Source organism: Anser cygnoides, chromosome 1 (genome assembly GCF_040182565.1).
Source record: "Anser cygnoides isolate HZ-2024a breed goose chromosome 1, Taihu_goose_T2T_genome, whole genome shotgun sequence".
NCBI classification, from domain to species: Eukaryota; Metazoa; Chordata; class Aves; order Anseriformes; family Anatidae; genus Anser; species Anser cygnoides.
The window spans coordinates 22,243,827-22,268,417 of NC_089873.1; the positions used below are offsets into that span (position 1 = coordinate 22,243,827).

Sequence of the window (24,591 nt, forward strand, 5' to 3'; positions counted from 1 at the left end):
GTGCTCAAACACTGGGACAGGCTTCCCAGTGAGGTGGCTGATGCCCCGTGCCTCAGTGTTCGAGAGGCATTTGGCTAATGCCCTCAATTAGATGCTGTCCCTTTTGGTGAGCCCTGAAGTGGTCAGGCACGTGGACTCAATTATCTCTGTAGGTCCCTTCCAACTATTCTATTCTGTATGTTCTGAGGCTTTTATTTGGACAACTTTATTTCCAAATAACTAGAATGCACAGCTCACAGTTGTTTCATGAACATTTCTGATTGCTATAGCCAAAGAACGTGAGTTTTTGTCCATGCTGTGCATTTCATGAGATAAGTCATTCTATAGACTCAAGTAAAAAAGGACAATTCCGTGGGCCAGTTTACTCTGTAAAATATTCTGCCTAATCCTTGTAAAAATAAGCTTCATGCTAATCCTCCTGAAAGCAATTGGAGACGACTTTAAACATTTCTATCACTTTTTATTAGCTTTAAGCCGATCTAGTTTCTCTAATTTTCATCAGGTTTATTAGGATCTGTCCAGATATCAGATTTTTATAGTTGATCTGGTTTTATATAAAACCCTCAATCTGGTCCATTTTAATTTCCCAATCAGACATCTGTCTTCATCCGCATCTTGTAAAGTACTAAGCACCTTCTTGGCCCGTAATTAATTAGAAGCAATGACCTACGCATGAGGTAGTAATAGCATCCAATTAGTGGAAATGTATGATGCTTGCAGAGGTATTATCAGTCACATCACAGTACAGAGAGATTTGCCTGTTCATGCTGCATGTCCTGGATGCGATGTACCAGCAATCTGTAGCCATGACAGAGCGCTAGCACAGTTTAAAAAATCCTGCCCCTTGGCCTGATCTTTTCAATGTGAATTTCTAAAGACATTCAGATGCTAATATTTTTTCGCATTTATGACTGCCATCAGAAACTTTGTATCTTCAAGCTTTAAATATGCTTGCCATCAAACTCATGGCTGTAAGATAACCATGGAGGTTTGTTAAACATATGAGGCTAGAACCAGCTGGGCACAGGAAAGCTTTGAAGCATTGGCAGCTCCCCTGTGGAAGAGCTTTCCTTTCCTGAACAAAGCTGGGAACCAGTCCTGGAGGCCAGAAATCCCTCTTCCCCAACTGGGGGCTGGAGTTGCAGTACGACCCAGTTCTCAACAACATACAAATTTCCAGCAGTTTTTTGCTGCACGTGTACAGAGCCTGTGGAGTCACATCAGAGGAAACTTCGCTCTCAGTCGTAAATGACCTGTGTACTCTATGATGCTTTGCAAATGTTTTGTTAATACAATCCCACAGGAAACAGCAGGAGTTGCACGTGTGTATCTGAGCAAAGTTTTGTCTCAATGCTTTCTATAAGACTTAGACAATGACAGGGAAAAGCCAGTAGGAAGCTCAAACTTACAATTCTCTGCTTGATAGGAGAAGAGCAGGCATAAATTGTAACTGACAGGGAGAAATTCAGAAATTAGTCACTGAAGTACTGAAATGTGGGGATGTCTGAGATGATGAAGATCGCTCTTTGAGTATCTCTGAAATATGTTTGCTTGCTCTGAGAATTCACTTAATTGCAATTCACCGAGGCTGTGTCTCTCCACTATTCCTGTATCAGCATCCATAAAAAGCTGGAGTGCATTCAGGCTGAGTACGCTGCCATTTGATAGAGTTAACACGATCAGCTAGTGAACTCCCGATATTGATTCAAAGAAAGATGGCACAGAAAAGACCTGGTGCCAAAAGATGGAACCATGCTTGACAAGGGGCTGGAGCAAGCAGGCTACTCCACCAGGAGGCTGAGCAAGCTGAAGCCTCAGTGCCTCTTGAAACCTTGGTCACAGTGGCTAAGGGAAGGCCTGATGTCCACCACCGTGCCTCCAGCTCTGCTACCTCATGCAGACAGGATGGAGCCAGGACTCTGTCACTGCCACCACACTGGCTTCGCAGTAGCGTGGTGGGAAGGACTTGCATGCAGGAAAAAGAGGATAATAAATGTTTTCAGTAATGGCCTCAGGTCTGACCATAAGTGGTCATTAAAATCGGTAAGGAAGAGTGCTTCTTATGTGCATTTAGAAAGAGCTATAGCTGTGCAGAAGGGAAACTCACAAAAACTAGCCCATGTTGCCCTGTTTACATCCTGTCACCCCATGCTTCCTGCTAATTTGATGATTGAAAGCACCCCCTGTCATCAACATGCCAAGAAATTCTCATACAGTCTCATCCTATAAAAAAAATCGTCAGAAGCTTCACATTGATTTTAATGAAAGCAGAAAATGCCTCTAGAGAACAAAGACAACACATTTTTAGACTCAGCTTTCATAGATTTTCACTGCTTTTCCTATGGTGTGATATCCAGAAGGCTGTAAAAGTACACAATTACATGGTCACACTTGTTTAGGTTTTAACTTCACCCACACTTATTTGTCTCATTTGGTTTTTAAATAAGATTTTGAAATAAGGCACTTTAAGGCTTTTAAGTCAGTACTTAACATTTAGATTTGTTTAGACTGAGTATAAATATTTATTTAGACATAGTTAGGCTTATGTCAAATAAGAGTATGCAGCTAAATTGACATAATCATTCAGTAACATTAACCCAACGTGTGAATTCAGACAAGCCTTTGAAAAGTAAAAGCATTAACAGCGCACCAAGATTTGTGGAATAAGAACGAAATGAGAAGATGGTGAGAAGTCATTTACCTTCATAATTGTCTTGAGAAATTGGCCAGCCCCTGGGACAGAACCCCGTAGTAAAACCACCCAGAGGACACAGGGATATGGAAGCTGCCAATGACTGGGAATGGGCAAAATAATTGCCTATATTTGGTGCATTTGTTAGTTCATTGAAATAATTGATCTCTGATGCTAAGGACAGCAACAACGGTGGGATTCAAATACTCCACACATTAATGAAGTCTCTTGCTCTCTGGCAATGGGTTTAAATGTGCCTACTCCCGCCGCACAGCTCCTTCAGCAAGAGACAGTGGTTTAATATTAAAGCAGGGCAAGTGTTCAAATTGAGGAAGTAATAATTCACAGAGCAAAGCAAGGTCACCTTGCTCAGTCTCACCAATATGTAAAGTGTGCTCCCTGCCACAGGAAAAGCTACAGGAGTGGGCCAGATCCCTTCCTCCATAAAAACAACAACAACAACAAAAAATCCAAGGCAACTAAACCACTGATTTCAAAGGCCATTGCTCGATCTGAGTACATCTGGAAAACTGCAGTGGGTCAATTAGGTGATTAAACAAACACCTTCCCCCTCAAAAATAGCTCTGCTCAGCAGGAACATTGTTTGCCTATTTGAAGAAGTTCCTTAAATTGTAATGTCTTTTTCATATCCTTCCAGTCTAGGTCAAATCCTGAGAAGAAGCTTAGTAACTGCTGACAAAGCTGTTTGCCACATTTTGTGTTAGATGGCTTTAGATTTCTCTCTGCCAGGCACCCGAACTGCCGTGCAACAGTGCGTGCCACATCCAGGGCCCCTCCTGCGGGGCAAGAACAGAAACAGAGCTCTAGGAAGTGCACTGGATATCTTACCGATGACGCAAATGTAATTTGTTATTAAGGTTTCAATTAGCTTTTAAGCAGCGCTGTGACAGGAGGAAAAATACCTGCTTGGAAGGAACAACCACCTTGGTCTAGAAGAATCAGAGGTCCTTGCCCCTTCCAGCACTACTTCTAGGCTTCAGGGTGGAATGGCCATAAATCGGTGGGCACTGCATATAGAGAAACTTCTTAATTTCTTGTATGAGCCAGGCCTCTCTATTTTATACATCCTGGAGTATTATAATATTATTCACATACAACTCCCAGAGTGGTCTGGTTGGCCTGACAGTGTTCAGCACTTTTATTAATAACGCTTTGTTTGAACTTTCTGGGATTGCTATTTGATTTATGAAGTCCTTCGCGAGCTTCGGACTGATTTGCACAAACTCACTATGATCTGCACGTAGGAATTGCTTCACCCAGCCCTGAATGAGTTGGGTGACACGGTACCTATTGTCCTAGCACCACCAACCCTACCCAGTAACATCTTTTGACATATAACCTTGTCCAATTAAATAAACAAAACAATTTAGATACACAGAAGGTACTTATTAGGGCTGGATCATGGCCAGCTCACTGAAGCAGGAGCACCATTCTTTGAAAAAAGCTGTATGTCGTTTAGCAAAGTTTAATGACTGGAAACTTTCATGAGCTTTGCACCGCATCGCATGCGGTGATGGGACATCCACGTGTATGGCGCTCCCTTCCCACCACAGTGGGCAACAGTCGTGAGGTCTTGGGTAACGCTGTTTTTTTAAAAAAGATGTTTGAAGATAAATGGCTTTCTAATGGCTTTTCCCTTTTAAATGGCTTTTTTCCCTCTAAATGGCTTTTCCCTTTTAGCCTCTATCTTAACCGGACCCTATTTATGTGAATCAAGAATGGCTGAATGAGAATTCAGAACCGTGATGTCACTGTTTCACCGTCTTTTTTCCTTTCATCTCAGGGAATTACCAAATCCTGCTTCTTACAGAAGGATTTCAGTTGTTTTCCACTTCTTTGCCAGGGACTTTTTTTTAATGGAAGACAAAGTAGAAAGAGAGGGGACAGTGAATAAGAGGATGAGATAAGTTAGAAATAAGTCACTTCCTAATGACTACATGACAATTACTAGAAACACTACATTAGTACATGGTACAGCCTTGATACCAGAGCCCAATGACAAAATTTGCCCAGTGGCAAAATGGTCTAAGCTCTTCTGTGTGGATCCGGGGACTAAAAGACACTTCCTTTTTGCCTATTTAAAGTCTCATCTTTTTCCCATATAAACATGAGATCTAGGGCATTTCTAACTCAAACAGGCTCCCAACTGATCCTGTGCCACTGTTCCCCCCTCCCACCCACCCAAAGGTCTTCAACGTGAAAAGCTCCCTGACCTCTTCCAGAAGGAACAGGATGCAGCAAAAATGAATGAAATATTTGTGATGGCCTCATCCTCTCCGAGTGTCCTTCCAAATCCCAGCCCTCCGTTGGCCCTGTGCTGAGCATTTTGTTCCCGATGTGTTTAAAGGAGGCCTTAGCATTAGTTTTGCTTACTCCAGTAAGTCACTCTTCAAATGCCTTTTTAAGCCTCCCTAAGTGCACTCAATCTTTTAAATTCAATCTGCCAGAGTTAAAGATCTCTCCTAATTTTCTTTATTAGGGCAGGACACCAGCTTTTTGAATGATGCTTCTCATTCCTAATAAGCTCCCCGAGCACGGCACAGACGCTCCACCTCTCCTGCTCACTCCCGGCCCTTCACCAGGCTGGTGCTGGCTGCCCCTCGGTGCCCCCTGCACGGCCCGGCCTCCCATCTGCCCCCAGGGCCCCAATCCTCCCTGCAACAGCCTTCATCTTTTTACGAATCCTCCCTTCCCCTTCTTTTTTTTTTTTTTTTGGAATGCAAACATGCTAAAAAATAATAATGAAGTAAAATAAAAAATAATAATGAACAAGGAAAAGAAGGAAACTGCTGCACGCAGTTCCGCAGCCGCTGGGTGCAGCCGGGTGCAGGCCCTCATGCAGCTTGCCACAACTCTGAGTTTTGGGTCGCGATATCGTCCTGTCACGATGCCGAAGCAGCCATGGTAGGTATGGTGGAAGGCAGAGGGATGTGGCCCTCTTCCAAAATCTACAGTCAAAGCCACCATGCCAGTGAGTTACAGGCAACTGCTGCGGCCTTCTCCCCTGCCAAAACGCCTGTCGGCAAGAAGCTCCCCCAGACATGAGGCCAGTTTACTCACCATTGAACAACGTCGTGGTGTACGTGGACAGCTGCTGAGAGGAGGCATCCAATTGTGACTCTTGAAATGATTTCAGTAAACTTTTTATGATTTGTTTTGTTTTTTTTCCCACTCACGGTTTCGATTAATTAGACAGAAGCTCCCTTGTCAAATGAGTGGTCCTTCCCTCTCCATTTTCATACCTCAAAGAGAAGGCTATTCAAGCGGCGTAGGTACTGTTAAGATTTGAGATTCCATCCAATTAAACATCGATACAGGAGGAAAATTATCCTTTTAAGAGATTACTAACAGCACACTGGTTTCTGTTGTCCACATGGGATCCTGAAAATTGACTGGCTGCATGGAGCTTGACATTTTATACTACTTCAGCGTAGAAACGGAGCAGAATTAGGAAACAATTATTGATAAGTATGCAACTGTGGCACCATAAAAGCCCCACGGGTAGGACCAATCTAAGGGGAAAGAAATGAAAAAACAGCTTTCACATTTTTTCCTTTTTTTTCCTTGTCTGCACAGTTGGAAATTTATTCCCTGCTGTTTCATATTTCCTATACTGATTAAAAGTGTTACCTACTGCATTATTCTCTTTGAGGCCTGGATTTTCCAGGTGAAAGCATCATTAGAAACAATGAGGCTGAGGTAGAGAAATGGGGCCAAATTGAAGAATTCTTTAACTATGTAAGTAGTAAAATGTATTTTTCCACATAACGTTTTAGCCACGGCAGAAATTGCTTTTCCACATCAAAGTTGAGACACATTCAAATGAGTACAAGAACCTCAAGGATAAGTAAGACATTTACATTTTTAGGAACAAACAGACTTGTAACAAACAATGCTGGGTATTAATCCTGATCAAGACCAAAAGCTGTTTTTCTAGGAAAGATTCTCAAGATATATTTGCCCTTCTTTCCCTGCAGAGCCCTCAGGGACTGACAGAATCTACTATAGAGTATCTCAAGAGAGTTATGCATCTCAGCACAGGAGAATATTCAGAAGCCCAGCCACTTTGAGCTAAACCTCTCACTTTCTCATCTAGAAGAAAGTCTTCCATAGATCATCACTTGTCTCACCACTATTCTAGTCATTTCATAGTAATTGTGCTTTAGAGGTGATAGAAGCAGGTTGTTTCTCTGCTGGCTTGTTTCTGCCTAGTACAAGTAAGCACTAAGTATGCCATTAACTTGCTCAAAAATGTAAACAAGCTTATTTTAGTGATAATGGCAAAGGAAAATAAATACACTGGATTTAATTAATGCTGATGTTGGAAGTTGTAGTAAGAAGTCAGCACTTAAAACTTTGCTCACGCTGAGATTCCACAAACTCCCAGTTATTTTATCCTGTTTACATTGTGCATTCTGGCAGAGAGGTGACCCACATAACCTTCACATTTTTGTCTTAAACTTACAGTAAAAAAAAAAAACAACAAAACAAACCAACAACACAAAGGGCTCAGGTAAAACATTTTTTGACTTATGATAGTCCTGCCAATTGCATTTGTAATTAGTGGTTGCATCGAACCACCACCAATAAATACTTTTTTTTTTCTAATATTAAGTTTTAAAAAGTCATGTCTAGATAAAATGTTGGGAATCAGAGTCTTCAAAAGTGCAGGAATATGCTTTTCAGCCCTGGTTTTAAAATAAGAACTTTAAATAGAGACAAACAGGAAGTTAAAATAACCCATGAACTTTGCTTCTCTTCTGCGAGTCTCTTACAGAGTGCTGTATTCTTTGGACAGCACTTAGAGGAACATTTCAACACCCCTTAATCTGCCGCAGTTTTACTGTCTATAAATGGGTTAAAATATGTGGCATAGCTTATAATTTTACAGCTTCTTTCAAAGAGGCATGCATGAGTTTAATTAATTGCCCTTGGAAGGAAATTGGCTAATTTATTCCATGTTAATGGTTGCATGTTGAAATAAACCATTCGAAGCCCTTTAACTGCAAAAAATGAAAGCAGCATTCCTAAGGTTTATTCGTCATACCAGAGCTGTTCTCATAACTTCTGCCTATGCATACCGTTAGTTTCTGTGTTTTTTTTTCCAATGAAATTCCCCAAAATTCTGGATCTTACAGAAACTGAACTACCTTCTCCTTGTCAGGACTCAGCAGCTCTGCTCTTTTTCTCATGCTCAAGGCTGTCTGGGAACCTCAGACTAAACACTATTATATTCATCTCCCCTAGAAGCTCAATCCAGGATTTAGAGCACTTAAACACAGCAGTGGGGATCGCTGCACTTAGAAGCCAGAGCCACCTCCATTAAGAAAGAAATGCAAACCTGTGGCAGGAGGGAGTGGAAGACAGAGAACATGCTGATAACGCTGCAGTGTTTGTACAGTAGCTCTGTAGCTAGAACGCTTTTTTAGGAATTGGGAAATCTCAGGTTCAGGCTGTTGAGTGCACCCATCTGCACCCATCTCTCTAATGCTTTGCTACCAGATGTCTTTGTGCCAAAGGGGACTCCTTGATCATCTTGTTTAAAGAACACCCAGTGCTGTACAAGAAACAGTGCTACATATAGGAACAGACAGAGGGATACCTGACTCTTAGGGCATTGATCTGGGCTCCCTGGTGCAGGACCAGCTTGTGCATTTTACCCGGTGATTAAGGCAGAGCATTTAATCCATGTTCAGAATAAGAACCAGATCTCATCTCTTCCCCCTTCTTTCTCTTTCCGTTCTTTCTCAGGCTGAGGAATGCAATGAACTCAAACACCACACTTCTTCACAATGGATGTAAAGGGAAGGGCACTATCATCAGCACCATATTCCTTGTCCAAGATATTTAAAAAGAAGAGAGAATGAGCCTTGCTCCATTTTTATCCTAAAGAACAACACAGGAGATCTGATTGTTCAAGGGTCCAGGTAATGAAAAGTTTGTTGTGTGTGTCTCTGTGCATCCAAGAATGGGATTGGGAAAATCCCTAAAAATAAAGAGTTGAAATACATTTTTCTCCTAGGCATTCCTTGCTAACTATCTTGGGCATTCCTGCTTTGCATCCTGGTTGTTCGTGAATCATGCCCTGATGGGCTTAGAACACCCCACAGAATCATAGAATCATTCAGGTTGGAAAAGACCTCCAAGATCTAGCTCAGCCTTTGCAAGAACCCATGTAGGAACTGGAAGTGAAGGCACCTTATCTGAGGCTGCTGATTACACTTGAATTAAACACTGCTCTGAGCATTACAAGCCCACATCCTTCTGTTGGTCTAGCCTTACGTCTGGTGGGATGAGATAGTACTAAAAAAACCCACAAAAACAAACAACCATACAAGAAAAAACACTTCATGTACTGGGATATGCTGTACTTCTTAATTCGGTACTATAAAACTAAACTCCGATGTCACACACCCCATATGAGAGTATAACCTGGAGCCCTTATTTCTTGTCTCAGATGGCAATACATTTTTATCCAGCTTCAGTTATTTCCTGCTGCTGTAGAAAACCCATGCTCTCACAACCAGAGCCATGAAATACTCGTCTATGAAACAACTCTGCCTTGAATGTTTTCATGAGAAAAAAAAAAAAAAAAGATTTGGGAACAGCAGGGATACAAACATTCACCTCTTTTAAACTCTGCATCATAATCTTTATGACATGTTTTATCACCAACTATCTCTAAGCTTTTACCAGGATAACAGTCTTTGCCTTTGCAATGGCTCCCACAGTAGTCTTGAGTGAAAATGGGGAGAGCTAAGATGTAGGAGACTAATATTAGAATTATGTGGAATAAAAACAAGGGTTTACAGTCTGCAAATGGAAATCTCAGCAGTAAGCTATGAAAATGCTGGATGCTAGGGCTGTATATCAGTGAACAATATCCAGAGTTCTTCAAATTACACAGGAAACGTTTTTAATAGGCAAGGTACACGCAGCTCTCATTTGCCTACTGTGTCCCTCTTGCAGCTCCCCCAGTAAGCCCAGAAGTCCAGAGATCATCAGAGCTCTTGCAGGATAAGAGCCACGAAGCCTCGAGCCTGCGGTGTGCATTTTTCTGAGGGTTGCCATGGCGATCTCCAGCATGCTGATCCCCAGAGAGCTCCGCTCAAAATTCAGAGGGAACCAAAGCAGGACAAAGAAATGACACCCAAGCAAAGGCAACAGGGAAATTATGTATGATAACCTATATAAATACTTCCACACGAAAGCTTTCAGAAAATAGATGTGTTTAGAATTTAGAGGTCTGGAGGAAAGAAGCACAGTCGTCACAGTCCAAACTCTAAACCAGGACAGTCTATTGAATAAAGCCAAGAACTGCTAGCCCTGTCTTATCTGGTGGATCACTATTTGGCACAGAGCAAATTCTCAGCCTCTGTACTACAAAATCCTTATTTGTGCAGTAATGACAGGACAAGGGATAACTAAGCAGCTAAAAAGATATAGATGTATTTAATAATGTAAGACTGTACAGCAGCAACATTTACTAGATAAAAAGTAAATGTCAGATTTTGGTCAACATTCCTTTTCGTTATTCCATGAAAACAGTTAATAGAAAAAACTCCCAAGTATTTGAGCAATTTAAATTCTCACCAAATGGTTTATGTCATCTGTTGGTTCTTATGCCAGTTACACTCTGTTAATGCATTCTCAACAAAAGAGTATTAGATTTGTCTGAACATGAAAGCAACACTCTGTCAAGTGATGTATGATCTCAATATATAGTCGAGAAACCTGTTGTATGGTCCTTTCACTCCTAGCATACAAAAGCATGATCTGGCCAGGTGCTGTGATACGGTGGCCACTCACAAAGAAACAAACCAGTACGAGGAGTCACTCAAAATCTGGGCCACGTCAGATACGCCACAGTCCAGAAATAATACTAAATGAGAGTCAATCAATGTTTTGCTATTAGGCAGCATGTTTCAGCCAGAGCTTATTATCAGACACTGCCAGGCACTTTTGTGCACTAAAGAGCTTTGAGTTAATCCCACATAGGTTGATGTTCTGCCACTTGCGTACAGCGGTTTCTTTTCACAGAATATGCAGTATTCTTTTTGTTCCTACCTGGACCTCTTATTACTGTTACAATGGACATGTCATCATCTATGAGATCTTCATGTATATCCATAATCACATTATGACAAGCTGCCTTCTCCGGAATGAGCATGGAGCTTTTCAGTCAGATCCACTTCAACTTTCACCGAGTCTTTACGGGTTGCTACAGTTCTAACCACTTAACAGCCTTGTTGTGTCCCCACTCACCGAAATTTGGTGTGTAGTCTGTCACTTACGGCTGCAGGCAGCACTTCACCTTCTGTCCGTCGGTTTGTGCCTGGTGCCCTGCTGGTGTGTTGTACTGACCCTCATCACCACGGAAGGTGTTCTGGAAAGTTTGGTTTCTTTAGTATATTCCCATTCTCACAGTCCTATTGACGGTGAGCATAGAAAGGGTCATGCAGAACAAACATCCATTTATATATGAACAGGACACTCATTTATATGGACATTCGTCAATGACCATTTGTACAGTGCACAACACCGTCTTAATACATGTGCCTTTCTTAACGCTAGTCCCTCCATTAGTTTTGCTTTGCTATCCAGTCATCAAATGAATTCTCTGTGCTTCCCCAGACTGTCACCTGCCTGGTTTTCAAATTAGCAAATGACTAAGAGCTGCTGGCTGGAGGAAGGACTGAGGGAGAGATCTTACCATCATCTTCAGCATTTATCATCTTATCTTAGGCTTCTTCTCTCCCAAAAGGTGCTGGTAAGGATCCCAGTCCTTACCAGAAATCAGCAGAGCCTCCAGGCGAGAAGGCGAACCAAAAGCCGTTACTCCAAGAAAATCCACTACTTAATGCTGCTGTCCACAGACATCATAAATGCCACCACTGAGCTAGCAGGCTGTGCTGAGCCGGTTTCTCTCTACTGACTGTAGCTGGCTGCCTTTTCTTTAAACAGCTTCTGGAACACTTGTGTCCCTTTTTTTTCCATATGCTTTTACTTTTACAGAGAGTTTGCAAGCTGTTGACTCCTGACGAGGAGTGCTACAGCTTTTGGACATAAGCATTCTCGATCTCCTTTAACGGTGTCTGATGTATTTGCTGCATATACTGGTATTTCTGCTCCCTTGCAGGTAAAGAACTTGAACTTTAACGAGATCCCTACAAAATCACTGATTGCGGTAGGCATAATATTAAGGTTCTTACTCTCTCATACCTTGATCCCTTCAGGGAAGAGGTTTTATTTACCACGAATAAAGATGAAGGCTGACAGACAGCCTTCAAATCAAAGCACAAGCCAGAAAATGTCTGATTACTCCCGGAAGCAGCATTTAACAGCTTAACTTAGTCTTTATTTAGATATTATTTTGCATATTTCACCCATAATGAAAGCAAACTTGTCGTGAACAAAATCATTTGGTAATCTAATTTATCAGCATCACTCACACACTGACAGACAAGGATTTTAATAAAATTTACACTTATGACATCAATTTGTACTAATTTCCATCTCTTAGATGCTTACGCATTTTATGGGGTTGGCGAATGGAAAAAACAGAGACCCTTGTGCAATTCCAGCCACTTCTAGAAAAACTAGTGGTAAGGTTTAATGTGCATCTGCTGAGAGAATATACTGAAAAAGCTCTGCTTTCCTTATTGTAACAGCATGCACTATGCCACCCACTACTCGTATATGACAATATTTTACACGGATACCACAACTCTTTAAAGCGTGGGGACGAATTAACTACACAGGGGCTGTCAGATATTTACCTTGTCCAAGAACGTTAGATGTATTAGAAATGCCAAAGACAATAAATGTAGTTCAGCTTCAGTAAAGGAGTTGGCAGAACACGACGAAAAGCATCGTTGCAGAGATGCTTGCCTCAAAGTCATCTATCACAAAACATTAAACCTGTCCCCGCCTTCTCTTTCCTTTCCTCTCCCCAGTTATTCAGCGACTGCAGTCACAGGCAAGGCTCCTGTCAGCTGTTCAGGAGATGCAAGAGGAAGATCACAGCATGCCTAATACCTCACTTGGAACACCTCCTTTTTCCTCTACTGTCCCACAAGGTCAGAGTTTCAGTTTTATCTAGTGAATCAGACAGCAAGCAGCTTGCCCTGCCCTTCCCAGGCTGTCCTGCCATTCAGTTCAAAGAAAGATCCTGGGTAAACGTTATCCTTTGCTGAACATCTGGGCAGAACAGTGGATACCTGATTCATCACCAAAAAGAAGCTATGTTGCCTCTAAATGCAGCAGGCATTGCTCTGAAGGGAATGTCTCTGCTTTGTGCTGGTACTGGAAAGCAAGAGGAGGTGTGAACACACTCACGGAGCTGCTCCAGCAGAAACTTCCCATTTTTCAGCTCCTGCTCAGGTTGGTTTTCAGCTCCCCGCTCAGACTTGAGGTTTGGTTGCACCCACGCCTATGCCACCCATGGAAGTGGCAGAAACAAGCAGCTAGGGGAGACGGGAGATCCAAATAATCCTGTGCAGCAGCACCGTGGATCGGTACCCAGTGAAGTGACAGTGTAAACATGTCCTGACACAATTCAAGTAATGTAACTTCAGTAGGTGTCCTAGAGCTGGAAAAAGAAATGCAGTCTCTCACCTTGTCAGAGAAAACAGGCAGGCTTGCAGGGAGAGGATATTATCTCTGCTCATTCTTCTTTCATGAGAATAAATGACTGCGTTGGTATAGGATGACAATTTGCAGGGTACCACATTTGCTTACAATAATATGTTAGTATATTCAATTTTTGCTCAAGTCATGAAAACGAGATGTATTGGAACATTTTCCTTTGTTTAGTTATTGGTTTCCATCCCCAGTCTACATCATATACTTCTTTTCCTCCCGGTCTTATACACACTTCAAAGACATATTTTCAAAGAACCATTTCTCTCAGCATAGCTTGCCCCCCAGCTGTAAAAGCTTTGCACACATATATCTCCCTTAGGAGAGTTAACTTCTTTGTGCAGAGCTCCTTTAGGCAACATCTGCAATCATGCAAACAGGTAGAAGGTTCCCATGTGGCGCAGCTCAAGAAGGAAACATACACATCCTGCAAAGCAAACCCAGGGTAGCCCCACAAATATTTATACACCAGATAAAATCCATATCCTGCAGCTTGGGCCACTATAAACAAATGTTACCCAATATATCTTTCAAGTCAATCAACTGAAAAAATCACATACGGATGGATGGCCTGATCTCAGTTCACCCAAGGGTATGAAAAACCTGGGAATGCAACAAATCAGCTTACCCCTGGGTTGCTGAACACATGCCCCTTGCCCTCCCAGCACTTTGGAACAGGATATTCTTGGCTTTGAGACCCCACAGACCTCTCTGCAGTCACTCCATGTCTGGATACTTCTGGTGAGGCATTGGCAAGCAATGCCAGCACTGGCAACCAGAGCACGCACCGAACTAGCCCGTACAGGTTTCTCCTGTATGAAATACATAGCTCAGGCTTTCTAAGGACACTCCACCATCCCTGACAATGGTTCTAATGTATGTTTTTGCTTGTTATGACAGAAACAGGATTGTGACCCCTTTTTTTCCACGATGAGTACCCTGAACAGCGAAATGTGCAGCAGCCAATGGTGGAGATGTTTGGATGTGGAATTGATGGGGAGGATGCTGAAGTCAAAGCCATGAGCCAGCTTTCTGTTCTCAGTGAGAGGCCCCCAGCACTCCCTGTGATGTCCCCAGATCCATGTGGTCAGAGGATTTCAGCAGAAAGGAGAATAAGAAGAGGGTGTCAAGAGTAAAAATCCCTGTAACAACACCCATAATGGATACCATGGTTCATTAAGTCATTGCTTCCACAGGAGGAGCAAATTTTTTTATTTTTTTTTTAGAAATAAAGTTAAATACAGCTCTGTGCTTATATATGAAAAATAACCAGCCAGACTTCTCAAAGCTATGCACACCTTAGAGCAACCAGTACCATCATCCCTCCTCCAGGTTCAAAGAGCAAACTCTAAAAACCATGCTTTTTGAACACACAGGCCTAGCTTTGAAGCAAAGTGTGTCAGGTCCCTTTAGTGGTCTTGAAACTTCCAGCCACATTTTCAAGAAAATACTGGCTGTGTATAAAAACTGGAGTTACGATGTTTCGCAAACTCAGAAGTTCCCAGGAACTGTAGCTCACTACAATTCATTAAGAAGTCACAAATTCAACTGATGTCATTTTAAGTAAAACCAGCAAGGATAAACAAGACTGTATTTTGTGTAGCTTTGGAAGATAACTAAATCATTTTTTGTTTACTAAGTCATTGACTTACTGACTGACACTAGGAAATTTGATATCTAACACTAAATATTCTTACTTCTTGTCATACTTGGTGACATTGTGCTTGATCAAATCGAGTGTTACAGCAACAAAACACTAGAATACTGTCTGGATGTCCAAAGGAACAACTATTTTTAAATGTGTTTTTTGCATGTATTGTATTAACTGAAACAAGGCTGAGGTTTGCCTTGAATTTAGCCCTAAAAAATTAAGCGGACAAGTATTTAATTCTTACTTTTATCCTTGTTAAATCCTTTAATTAAATATAACGTTAATTGAACTAAGGATTATTAAAGAGGTTTTTCTCAACTAATACATTTAAATGCATTAAAGCTGGGAGAAAAACAAAACAAGAACACAAGCCAGCCTTATAAATAGATTCATACAAACAGCATTAAGAAAGTAACACCCTGCAAGCACAGGGCATTTTTTCGTGTTTGCTAGCACAAAAGTAACAGCAAAGGTTAGGAGCAGCAGAGGTGGCGTACTCCATACAAATCAACGTGTTAATGCAAACTGTCTCCATTTAGCAAAGCAACATATCAGCTCACACATGACAACTGCTTGTACAATATTGTTATCGTCAAGCAGCAGGATGAAGGGTGAGAATGGTGCAGAAGTCCTCCAGCACACGGTACGCAGACTGTATGTCTGGGGAGTCCCATAACCTCCTGGCAACCAGGGTGTTCCTGCTCCAAACCCAAGGGATCAGCAGAAGAGGGCTTCAAAAGAGCTTTTGCAGCCCTGGGCTGAAAGTCATGGGCTGAAATCCCCATGGATGGAGCTGAGAGTGGCAGAGGCCACTGCTACAGCCCGCAGGGCAGAAGAGAGCCATGGGGCAGCTGGCTTGGGGGGAGCAGCACAGAGACCCCCCCTCAGAGCCCTGCTCCCAGGTTCTGCAGGCTCAGTGGAGTCAAAAATTAATTAGACCTGAAGTGACTGGGGAGTCCTAAAATTGTTCATGTATTAGCAATTGCAGAGTCACCACAGGCACAGCATTCAGATGCTTGCTCTGTACCAGCAAGCAGACAATGGCAGCGATATTGACAGTAAGAAAAGTAGCAAACGGCGCCCTTAGTGCTTGTTCACTCACCTAAATTTCAAAAGAAGGAGGGTAAAGGAGCTGATTTCACCAACTCCACCAACAGCAGCCACAGGAAAGGGCTCACGTTGGCCCAGAATCAGAGGTTTATGGAGACAAAACTAATGTAGCATCTGAGAATGACACTGTAAATGACATACAGAGTCCAGAATCAATGCTAGAATCAATGCTGACAACTGATTTGCAACAGTTCCCCCTGCCTAAGCTCACAGCATGTTTCTTTTTCCAAACAGGGACAATTCTTGATTTCAGTTGTCGAACAAAACCAATATTCTCATTCCTGTGTTCCCCAAAAGGGCACCAGAACCTGCTTCTTCTATGACACCCCATGGGCTGTGCTTTAGTGGAGTTCAGTGTTACGGGAGTCCACGCATCTCTTAGCTGGTGGATTATGAGAAGGAAGAAATCTGTTACAACGTGGATGATAGCAAAGCAGTTGTATTCACCAGCACTTACAAGAGGAGAAGTACAGGTAAGGTACCTTCAAAAGAAATTTCTCAGTGAATCTCATTACTGCATGCCCCCAAGACTGTGATAACCCTGCAACTTCAAAATCATTAAAAAAATAAATCATTACTAAAAATTTAGTAGCACAAACAAGTGATGTGAAGCCCTATCCTAGCACCTCCACCTCGTCTGCTCTGTTTCACTAGGTCGGGTAAACTGCTTTTTGCTTTCTCTTGATCTCCACAGGATGCGGCAGTCCTTGCCAAAAATAACTATGTTTTAATTTTCCTTCAAAATTCCCTTGAAGACGCCTGTGCTGTTTTAATGCCGGAGCATCACACATCCCTTTAATCCCTGCCTACATATTTTAACATTTCAAACACATGGTTATTTATAAACGAAAAGCCACCAGGGCTTTGGTGAGGTAAAGTGGTTTAGTTGGGACTGAAACTGGGGAGGGGTCCGGGAGGGTTAGTCATCATTTTCTGCTTTCAATCCCTTGCTCCTCCTCTGGTTTGGACCTTGTTATTAGCAGCAGCACTTTCTCACTCTAAGCAGGGCCAAGACGGCAAACAAGCCCCCTGCATGTGAAAGCGGGACGCTTCCAAGCACTAATTCAGCCGTGCGACCCTGCTCCAGGCTGTGCAATCAGCTGAGACGCCCTTTTTTGTAGTCTAGGCCTTCCCCTCCTCGAAGTGCCAAAGCCCTCCATGGAAAGCCTTTGGCTGCTGTTTTGTTTGCTCCCACCTGCTCCTGCAAGAGTGAGAACAGACGGGACCAAAGCGACCCCGTCCGCTGAGTTTTGAGGGGTATTCAGGGTATTACTGACACACCAAGCAGGTTGCAAAAACTGTTGGGAGGGACAAAGCAGGGCACTTGAAAACCAGCAGCACTCCAGCTAAAACAACACTTGGAAACAAGTCTCACTGCATACTGAAGGGGACGCAGCAGTTGTTCGCAATCCCCTCTCCTTTTTGGTTGTTGCTGAACAGCATGGCTAAAATTTGTCCTCCGGCCCAATTATACCACTCTGCTGATGCTGTAACAAAAGGAGAAAGAACCATGACAGAAATAACAAAGTAACCTACATTTCTAATGGCAGCAACAGCGGGACGTAACAAAATTAACTGCCATCACATGCAATTTTTATTTCCACTTCAAGCACCCTCTCCCTCTTTAAACGCTCCTCCTGCAAAAAAAACCTTCCCTAAACTGAGCCTCCCAAGCCCAGCTACACCTCAAGCCTGCGGCAGCTCCTCTGGGAACCAAGCAATCTTTGGCCTTACCCTACGAGAGCTGGGCAGGGCAGGAGCCTGAGCCCAGCCTGCAAACCCACAACGCGCTGCAAACATCCAGCTCTAGATTTTCTAGGGGTGCTTGAGTTTTAAAAAGGCATCTGCCTCAGGTTCAGCTGCTATATGCAAAGTGTCGGTACCGAAAATACTTGCATTCAGATTCAGAAGCGTGAATGCGCTGGAGCTCCAAGAATTATGTAGGATAACAACAAGAACATGCAGAACCGCTGAGAATTAGACTAGTTATTTGGATAAATTAAGTAGGTAGCAACTGTGAAAATGCTGATGCTAGCCATTATTTCAGCTTCTTAGGCTATAAATGGAGATAATTTTTACTTACCTGACAGGTGTGTCATGAGAATTAGCTAATATTGACACTTTGATCTTTAAAGTGCTCTGCCAAATATTAATTAAGAAAGGATTGTTTTGCACTTAAAAAGGTAGTGTTTTGGAGTTCCATCCCTCCATCCCTGTTTGGTTCCATCCCTCTCCCAAAATAGTAAAGAATCTACTGTTTGTTTTTCTACATATTCCCCAGGAGATTATTTTGGAGAAGCATGAGACAGACAGACTGACATGAACAGTTGTCTGCATTTTGTTGCAAGAATCTGCTCTCCTGCGGGCCTTGTAGCCAGACCTGTAGACATAGCTCAAATGTTACTGATCAAGGGGAGAAGGGAAACTGCCCATAACAAACACCTGTTTATACCTCACCTACGAGTATTTCTTACAAGGCAGGTCTCCAACACACATATGAGTAGCTGAAGATATCCAAGTGCTGCAGCTACTGGTAAAGTATGGCCTCATTTCTCCACAAGGGAAAGGTGCCAACATATAGGCAAAACCGCAGTACAATTTCCTCTGTAGTCAGTGACACGAAACATGTCCAAAGCTATGTGATGCTTCTGATACACGTGCCACCCATGCACGCTGCTGCCAGAGACAGTGAGCAGAGCCCTGCCGGAGGAGTCGGCTCTCTCCCATTCTCTCTGTGCTCAATAATAAGGGCAGGACTTCCACCGTGGCGCCCTCATTGCAAAGATCTAGGAGCAAAGGCATGACATTTGGCCTTTACGTAGCCCAGTGAATATGAACTCATATTAGAGGGAACTCAGAGATTGCGCTTGATAGCATATGGGAAAGTAGAAGCACAAGTCTCCAAATAGGCTGCTCTGCACACCCCAGAGAGATCATTACACAGGGCTTTCCTGTGATTGCTGCCACCAGTAGTTACAGCCTGACCTGGTGTCACAAGCTACTTGTGGTGGCAGCACAGGGAGATCCTCTTTCCTTGATCTGCCGCAGTTTTTTGTCAGCCAGGCAACACAAAGATGACAGAGCCAAAGGGAAAGGAAAAAAAAAAAAAAAGACAGGCAACAGGTACTGAAAGAGATCTCAGAAAGCACAAGTGTGAAGATACATGTAACTCCTGCCTACTTCCCCAAACTCCAATTAGAGACTTGGGTTTTGGGGTGAAAACAGAAAATTTCTACCAGAGCGTTTTGCAACGTGCACATCTCATTCTCACCTGATGCTCACGATGCACAGAAGATGCTGAACAAATGTTACCCGGCGCTTCAGCAGCTTCAGTCCTACAGATCTAAAGACAGGTCCCACAGGTGATTCTGGGGGCTCAGCCTGACTGATTGTCACTCAAAATTTGCTACTTAAAGGAACTTAGGAAAGTAGAAGAACTTAGGAAGGTACTGATAACAGTGTCTTATTATTTCTGTAACACTGCAAAGCTAAATTCTAAAAGCAAGAAAATACTAGAAATGAAGTTCCTTATGTGAATTGTTTCCGATAGTCCCTATGATGAGACTTTTTGTACCGTTCCCCTGCCTCATTTCATGCATAACACAGACATTACTTAATGAACTAGCAGCTCTTCAATATTTATTTTTCTCCTCATTATCCAGTGTGACTCTCTGCCTTATTTACCATGCTATCCAAAGGCTGCCTGGAATTATTTATAGTGTTCATGATACAAGAGCCAAGTCCTTATAAACAATAATTAGTTTTACAACATCCAGCTGGATCTTTAAAGTAAGGTGGACATTCTGGAGATGGTCATTGCTTTTTAGCAACTACTTTTTATACCAGTAAGCTTAAAAAGGATCTCCATAGACTTTTCAGAAGGAACCTGCCTGCCAGCAAGCAGAGCTTAGTGAGAGCACGTGATATGACATGGTCCTCACCCTTCAAAAGCGTGTTCGAACCAGGCTATTTATGGTGCCGGTGCACACATTTTACATAACTAATGTTGAGAACAGCGAACAAAACTCCCCATGCTATGCTGAAGACTTATTCCGGGAATCTCAGATTACAAGATGAACAGCAAGAACCTAATTTTGGCATCTAATTAGGGCTGGGTGTTCTTCCCCCCCTTCCCTTTGCACTGTGCTCTACTTGACGGTGCCTGCTCCCCGCTCCCTAACTTGCACCTCCCCTTCCCTCCACTTGCATTCACTGCCTCAAGGTTATTAGGATGTATCATCAGCATAATGCAGAACAGTTATCAGCTTATCATCTCCTCCAGACCATTTTACGTTTTTCCCAGCCTTTCCCTACTACTTAAAAAAAGATGAAAAACAAACAGAGAAGTCACTCTCCCCATCTCTACTCTCCTCCTCCCCAGGTGAGGAAACACAGCAAACCAACATTTCCCAGATTCCTCCACTATCCCAGCTTTGGCTTTCAGCTCTATGAAAACAGTCCGGAAATTTGTCGGAAAAGAACGGGGAAAAGAAGTTTTCTGAAAGTTTTTTCCACTTTCTGGCTTTATGGGCAGCTAAAGCCCAAATCCTGCCAGCTATCCTACTAAACCTAAGCTAAACTAATGTACTTCAAACCCAAGTTTAAGATTTCATTTGCAATTCTGACTAAAAATAATCATTTTATTTAGTATCTCGATGTGTTGAGTATCAAAGAGGATGGCCATAAGAGGAGATGCTGGATCTCCTGGTTTGGGGGCTCTGCCTCCAGTTTGTGAGTGACTGCAGGTTGAGCCACTGCTCTTCTCAGTTCCTGGGAAGTGATCATATTCCCTCTTGCTGGCTCCATGACTGTTTATATGAGGATGTCTCCATAGCCATGTCTGAGATACCAGACCAAAAGCAGATATGAAAAGGTATTTTTTCTCCTCTCTGCCTATACTTGTTAATTTCATGTTACTCCCCAAATCCCAGCCAACATGAGGCCAACTGATGCTTGGAAATTATTCGGTAGATATATTCAGAAGGATAAATCCCTACTTTTCATGTCTGATAGTTGCAACAGCCAGATCAAATAGAAGGTTTTCATTTAGGAACTCAGTCTACACATCCACAAAATTAAAATATCAGAAAAATAAGATCTACAGGAGATTGTATCCATTTTCACATCACGGACAAAGTGCTAGTATCCAACCTACCACATAGTTGTTTTTATTTCTCTGACAGTTTCATGGCCAGACAGTAATCACATTATCAATAGTCTATCCCCACTGAACTTCCTAAAGTACAGCTCTACTTCACATATTTTATTTGTTTTCATATACACAGATATATGAAATGACATTTTAACTGGGCTGTTATTTTTAGAATTCAACTGATAGTGAAATGGCTGTCTCCTGTTAAACAAGCATAAAAAAAACAGGACACAAATAAAGGAAGTCTGAATATTCTGCTTATTTCATAATTCTGAGGGAAGTGAAGATAAACGAATATTTTCCCAAGTTTCCCAGGAGAAACAGTCAAAGATCGAGTTGGTAAGAATAATGTGAAAGTAACTCTAAGAAAACTTTTACATGGACAAACTCATCACACACACATGGAACCGATCAAGAAGTACCACTGGCTATAACAAGGTCACTCTAGAGATGTACTTCCAGGGCCCTGAAGCTAAATTAAAGTTATTTTTGATTGTGTGCTTTGATTTGTTCAATACACACTGGGAGGTCTTAAGGATTTAGTTTTACATCTTATACAGGTTTCAAGCTGGGCCATTTACCAGTAATGCAGAGAGTAAATGCACAGTCTAGTCTGTAAATCTCTAGCTTAGGTACTAAGCTGAGACGTTGTCAAATCTTGGGACCCTCATTTCAGAAAGTCCGGTATCAGCAGACAACTCTATAGAACAGACAGATTTCACTATTTTCCTGTAGTAGCTCACTGTTTTGGTACTATTTTGGTCAGTTAGTAATTTTAGAAGACGAGTTTACAAAAAGCCATAGCCTAAAATTAGAAGTGCCCCAGCTCGTTAAGACTTTTAAGAGAGGATCACCATCCTACTTGACACCTAAGTCATGAATTCTGTACGTAATCCAGCATTTGGAAAGACTTAGCTGACTGCTTCCAAACTCATCAGGCAAGCTCTGGGAAATGGAAGGTGAGATCGTGGGAAAAATGTATTATGAAAAAAATACTGGAACAAATCTCTGGCAGCTTAAAGTTTATGACTATCACTACTCTGCACATCAGAGCCACTCAAAGCCTCCTGGGGTATGACTTGCAAAGATAGGTCTTTGCTTCACACACAAATATGTACGTACATATGCACACACACAGTCATGGAGTTCACATTATTATGAAATACAGCTAGGGAAAGCAATTACTTTAAGAAAAATAATGGGGTATTCACGAGCAAAGTAACAGTTTCAAAAGGGTCTAGAAAATGAACCAAAGCTCTTATTGTTAGAGAACTATTGACTCCAGGTTTGAAAAAGTGACCTCAAGTGAGCAATGATGCACTTAGCCTGGAACTTGCAGCCGCTGTATTTCATTCTAAATTGAATTGCCAATCCACAGTGCAATCTTCTTCTGCTATCAGCTCACATCTTTGGGGCAAGTACACAGAAAAATACTGTATAGTGGCTGCTTTATTCCAAGTTAGACTAAATTCTTTTGGAAATGGAAAATATGTCTGCGTTACAGAACTTAAGGATCCCCCTGGGTACGTATACAGGGGGTTGTGTTTTGGTTTTTTTTCCTTTTAAGGGCACTTAGTGACAACTTCATGTTGACATTTTTCCTGCAAGCAGTTCATACGCATGCAAATAATTTTGTATGTGGCCCCGTTAGTAACATTTTTGTATGCACTGCCTACAGACCCACATTTAAGAATACATATTAGACATTTTATACCTCATACGCACATGCACAATATTCAGATCCAGCATTCTCATCATGTCAAAAGTACGATGTTTAGTCGTATTTTAGGTAAATAAGGTTGCCAGTTTGGCACGATCTATAAAAGCACCAATATCATTGGTTTGCAAACGTAAGTGCCACTTACATGCTGCGAAATACTTACATTCACTTTTCCACTACTTCTTCTTTACTACAATCAAGTTATTTTCCAGGACAGCGTTTAATCTTCTCACTAAATAAAAGAAGGCAGTGATTAAAACTATATCCATATGCATTATGCTATGCTCAATCACCTTAAATTTATGAACTTTAAAATATTGATTTAAGATCATCTATAGTGTTCCATAAACTTATAATTTGTTTATATATAGTCAATTTTATTACATTTTAAACACAATTTTAGCACACCATAACTTCCAATCCCGAGGCTAAATGGGGCAATGTTCTGTATTTCAGTAGCTGCTCAGATAATAAATCAGACGGACAGTTGCTCACAGATGTACAACTAATTACTACAGAACTGAGAGCTCAGCTGATATATTACCAGAAAGAATGCCTGGCATTACAGATGGGGTATTGTATGATTTGGCACTCTTCTTGCAAGAGCTTGAACATGCTCTTATCAATGGCAGCTCTCAGCACCTCCCACGATCAAACATTTAAGAATGGAAGAGAAACAGTGTCTGTCCCTCTAGGGAAGGATAAAGTACCATCTGATATCATTTAACATTACTGTATATGCCAAAAAGTGATTAAGAAAGTGTTAATCTTGACTGTTCAGCTTGCGTATGAACATGACAACTGTCCTTAATAAAACATCCCCATCAATCTATGTAGTGAGTGCTGAATGTCCCAACCTGATTCTTACATAGATATTTATCAGCTCATTTTTGTAAAGCACATGATGCCCACTCAAGCAGTTCACAGCAAATGCCAACACACGCACTAAAAGATCATCAAATGGCAGTCCCCAGGGGAGAGCGACCCGAACACACAGCAAAATCCACCACCTCATCTTCAAAGCCATCTCATCTCCATGCTAGACGAGGCTGACTTTGAGACTTGCCTAACACTGGCTCCCCGGGGAGGTAAGAAATAAAGCTCAGCAGGACTTTCATTTTCCTCTTCACGTGCCCTGAGGCTGCCCAGTACTGAAGCGTGTTTATTTCGTTAATATTCGATGGGACTTAATTTCTTGTTTGCATTCCCCATATCTAGTTGCTGTGGTAACACATTCTTTAGGACTACATACATTCATCTCCTCCTGGAGCTCCTGACAATACAAATTGCTCAGCACTATGTGAGGTCCCAAGGAAAAGCTGTCTGAGGAACCTGCTCACTTACAAGGATGCTCAGGAAAACCATGAGATGCAAAACCATGGTGTGTGCTGCTGGTTTCAATATTCATGCATGTCATTAGAAGTGACTTGAAGGAGTGTTTTCCACCTTGGGAGGCTGAGCATCCAAAATAGGAAGAGAGGTTGGGGAGGGTATGTAAAATGGAGTGGGGTGGAACAAGGATAGGGGACAGATGTGGAGAGAAAGTGCAAGGATTTTCCACCAGGAACATGAGGTGAATATCAAACAGTATCAAGGTGAAAAGG

The 24,591-nt window shown here is 42.1% G+C and overlaps 1 protein-coding gene across 8 annotated transcripts in view; it reads right to left on the minus strand.

The window, feature by feature from the left end:
- PLXNB2 (plexin B2) overlaps positions 1–24,591 on the minus strand; it is a 259,839-nt gene that overhangs the window by 92,539 nt on the left and 142,709 nt on the right. For all 8 annotated transcript variants that reach the window (XM_013188354.3, XM_013188351.3, XM_013188352.3 and 5 more), the window contains one exon: positions 23,151–23,219. In XM_013188354.3, coding sequence (XP_013043808.3) covers positions 23,151–23,152 — 2 coding nt within the window. In that variant the 5' untranslated portion in view covers positions 23,153–23,219. The remainder of the gene's footprint in view (positions 1–23,150; positions 23,220–24,591) is intronic.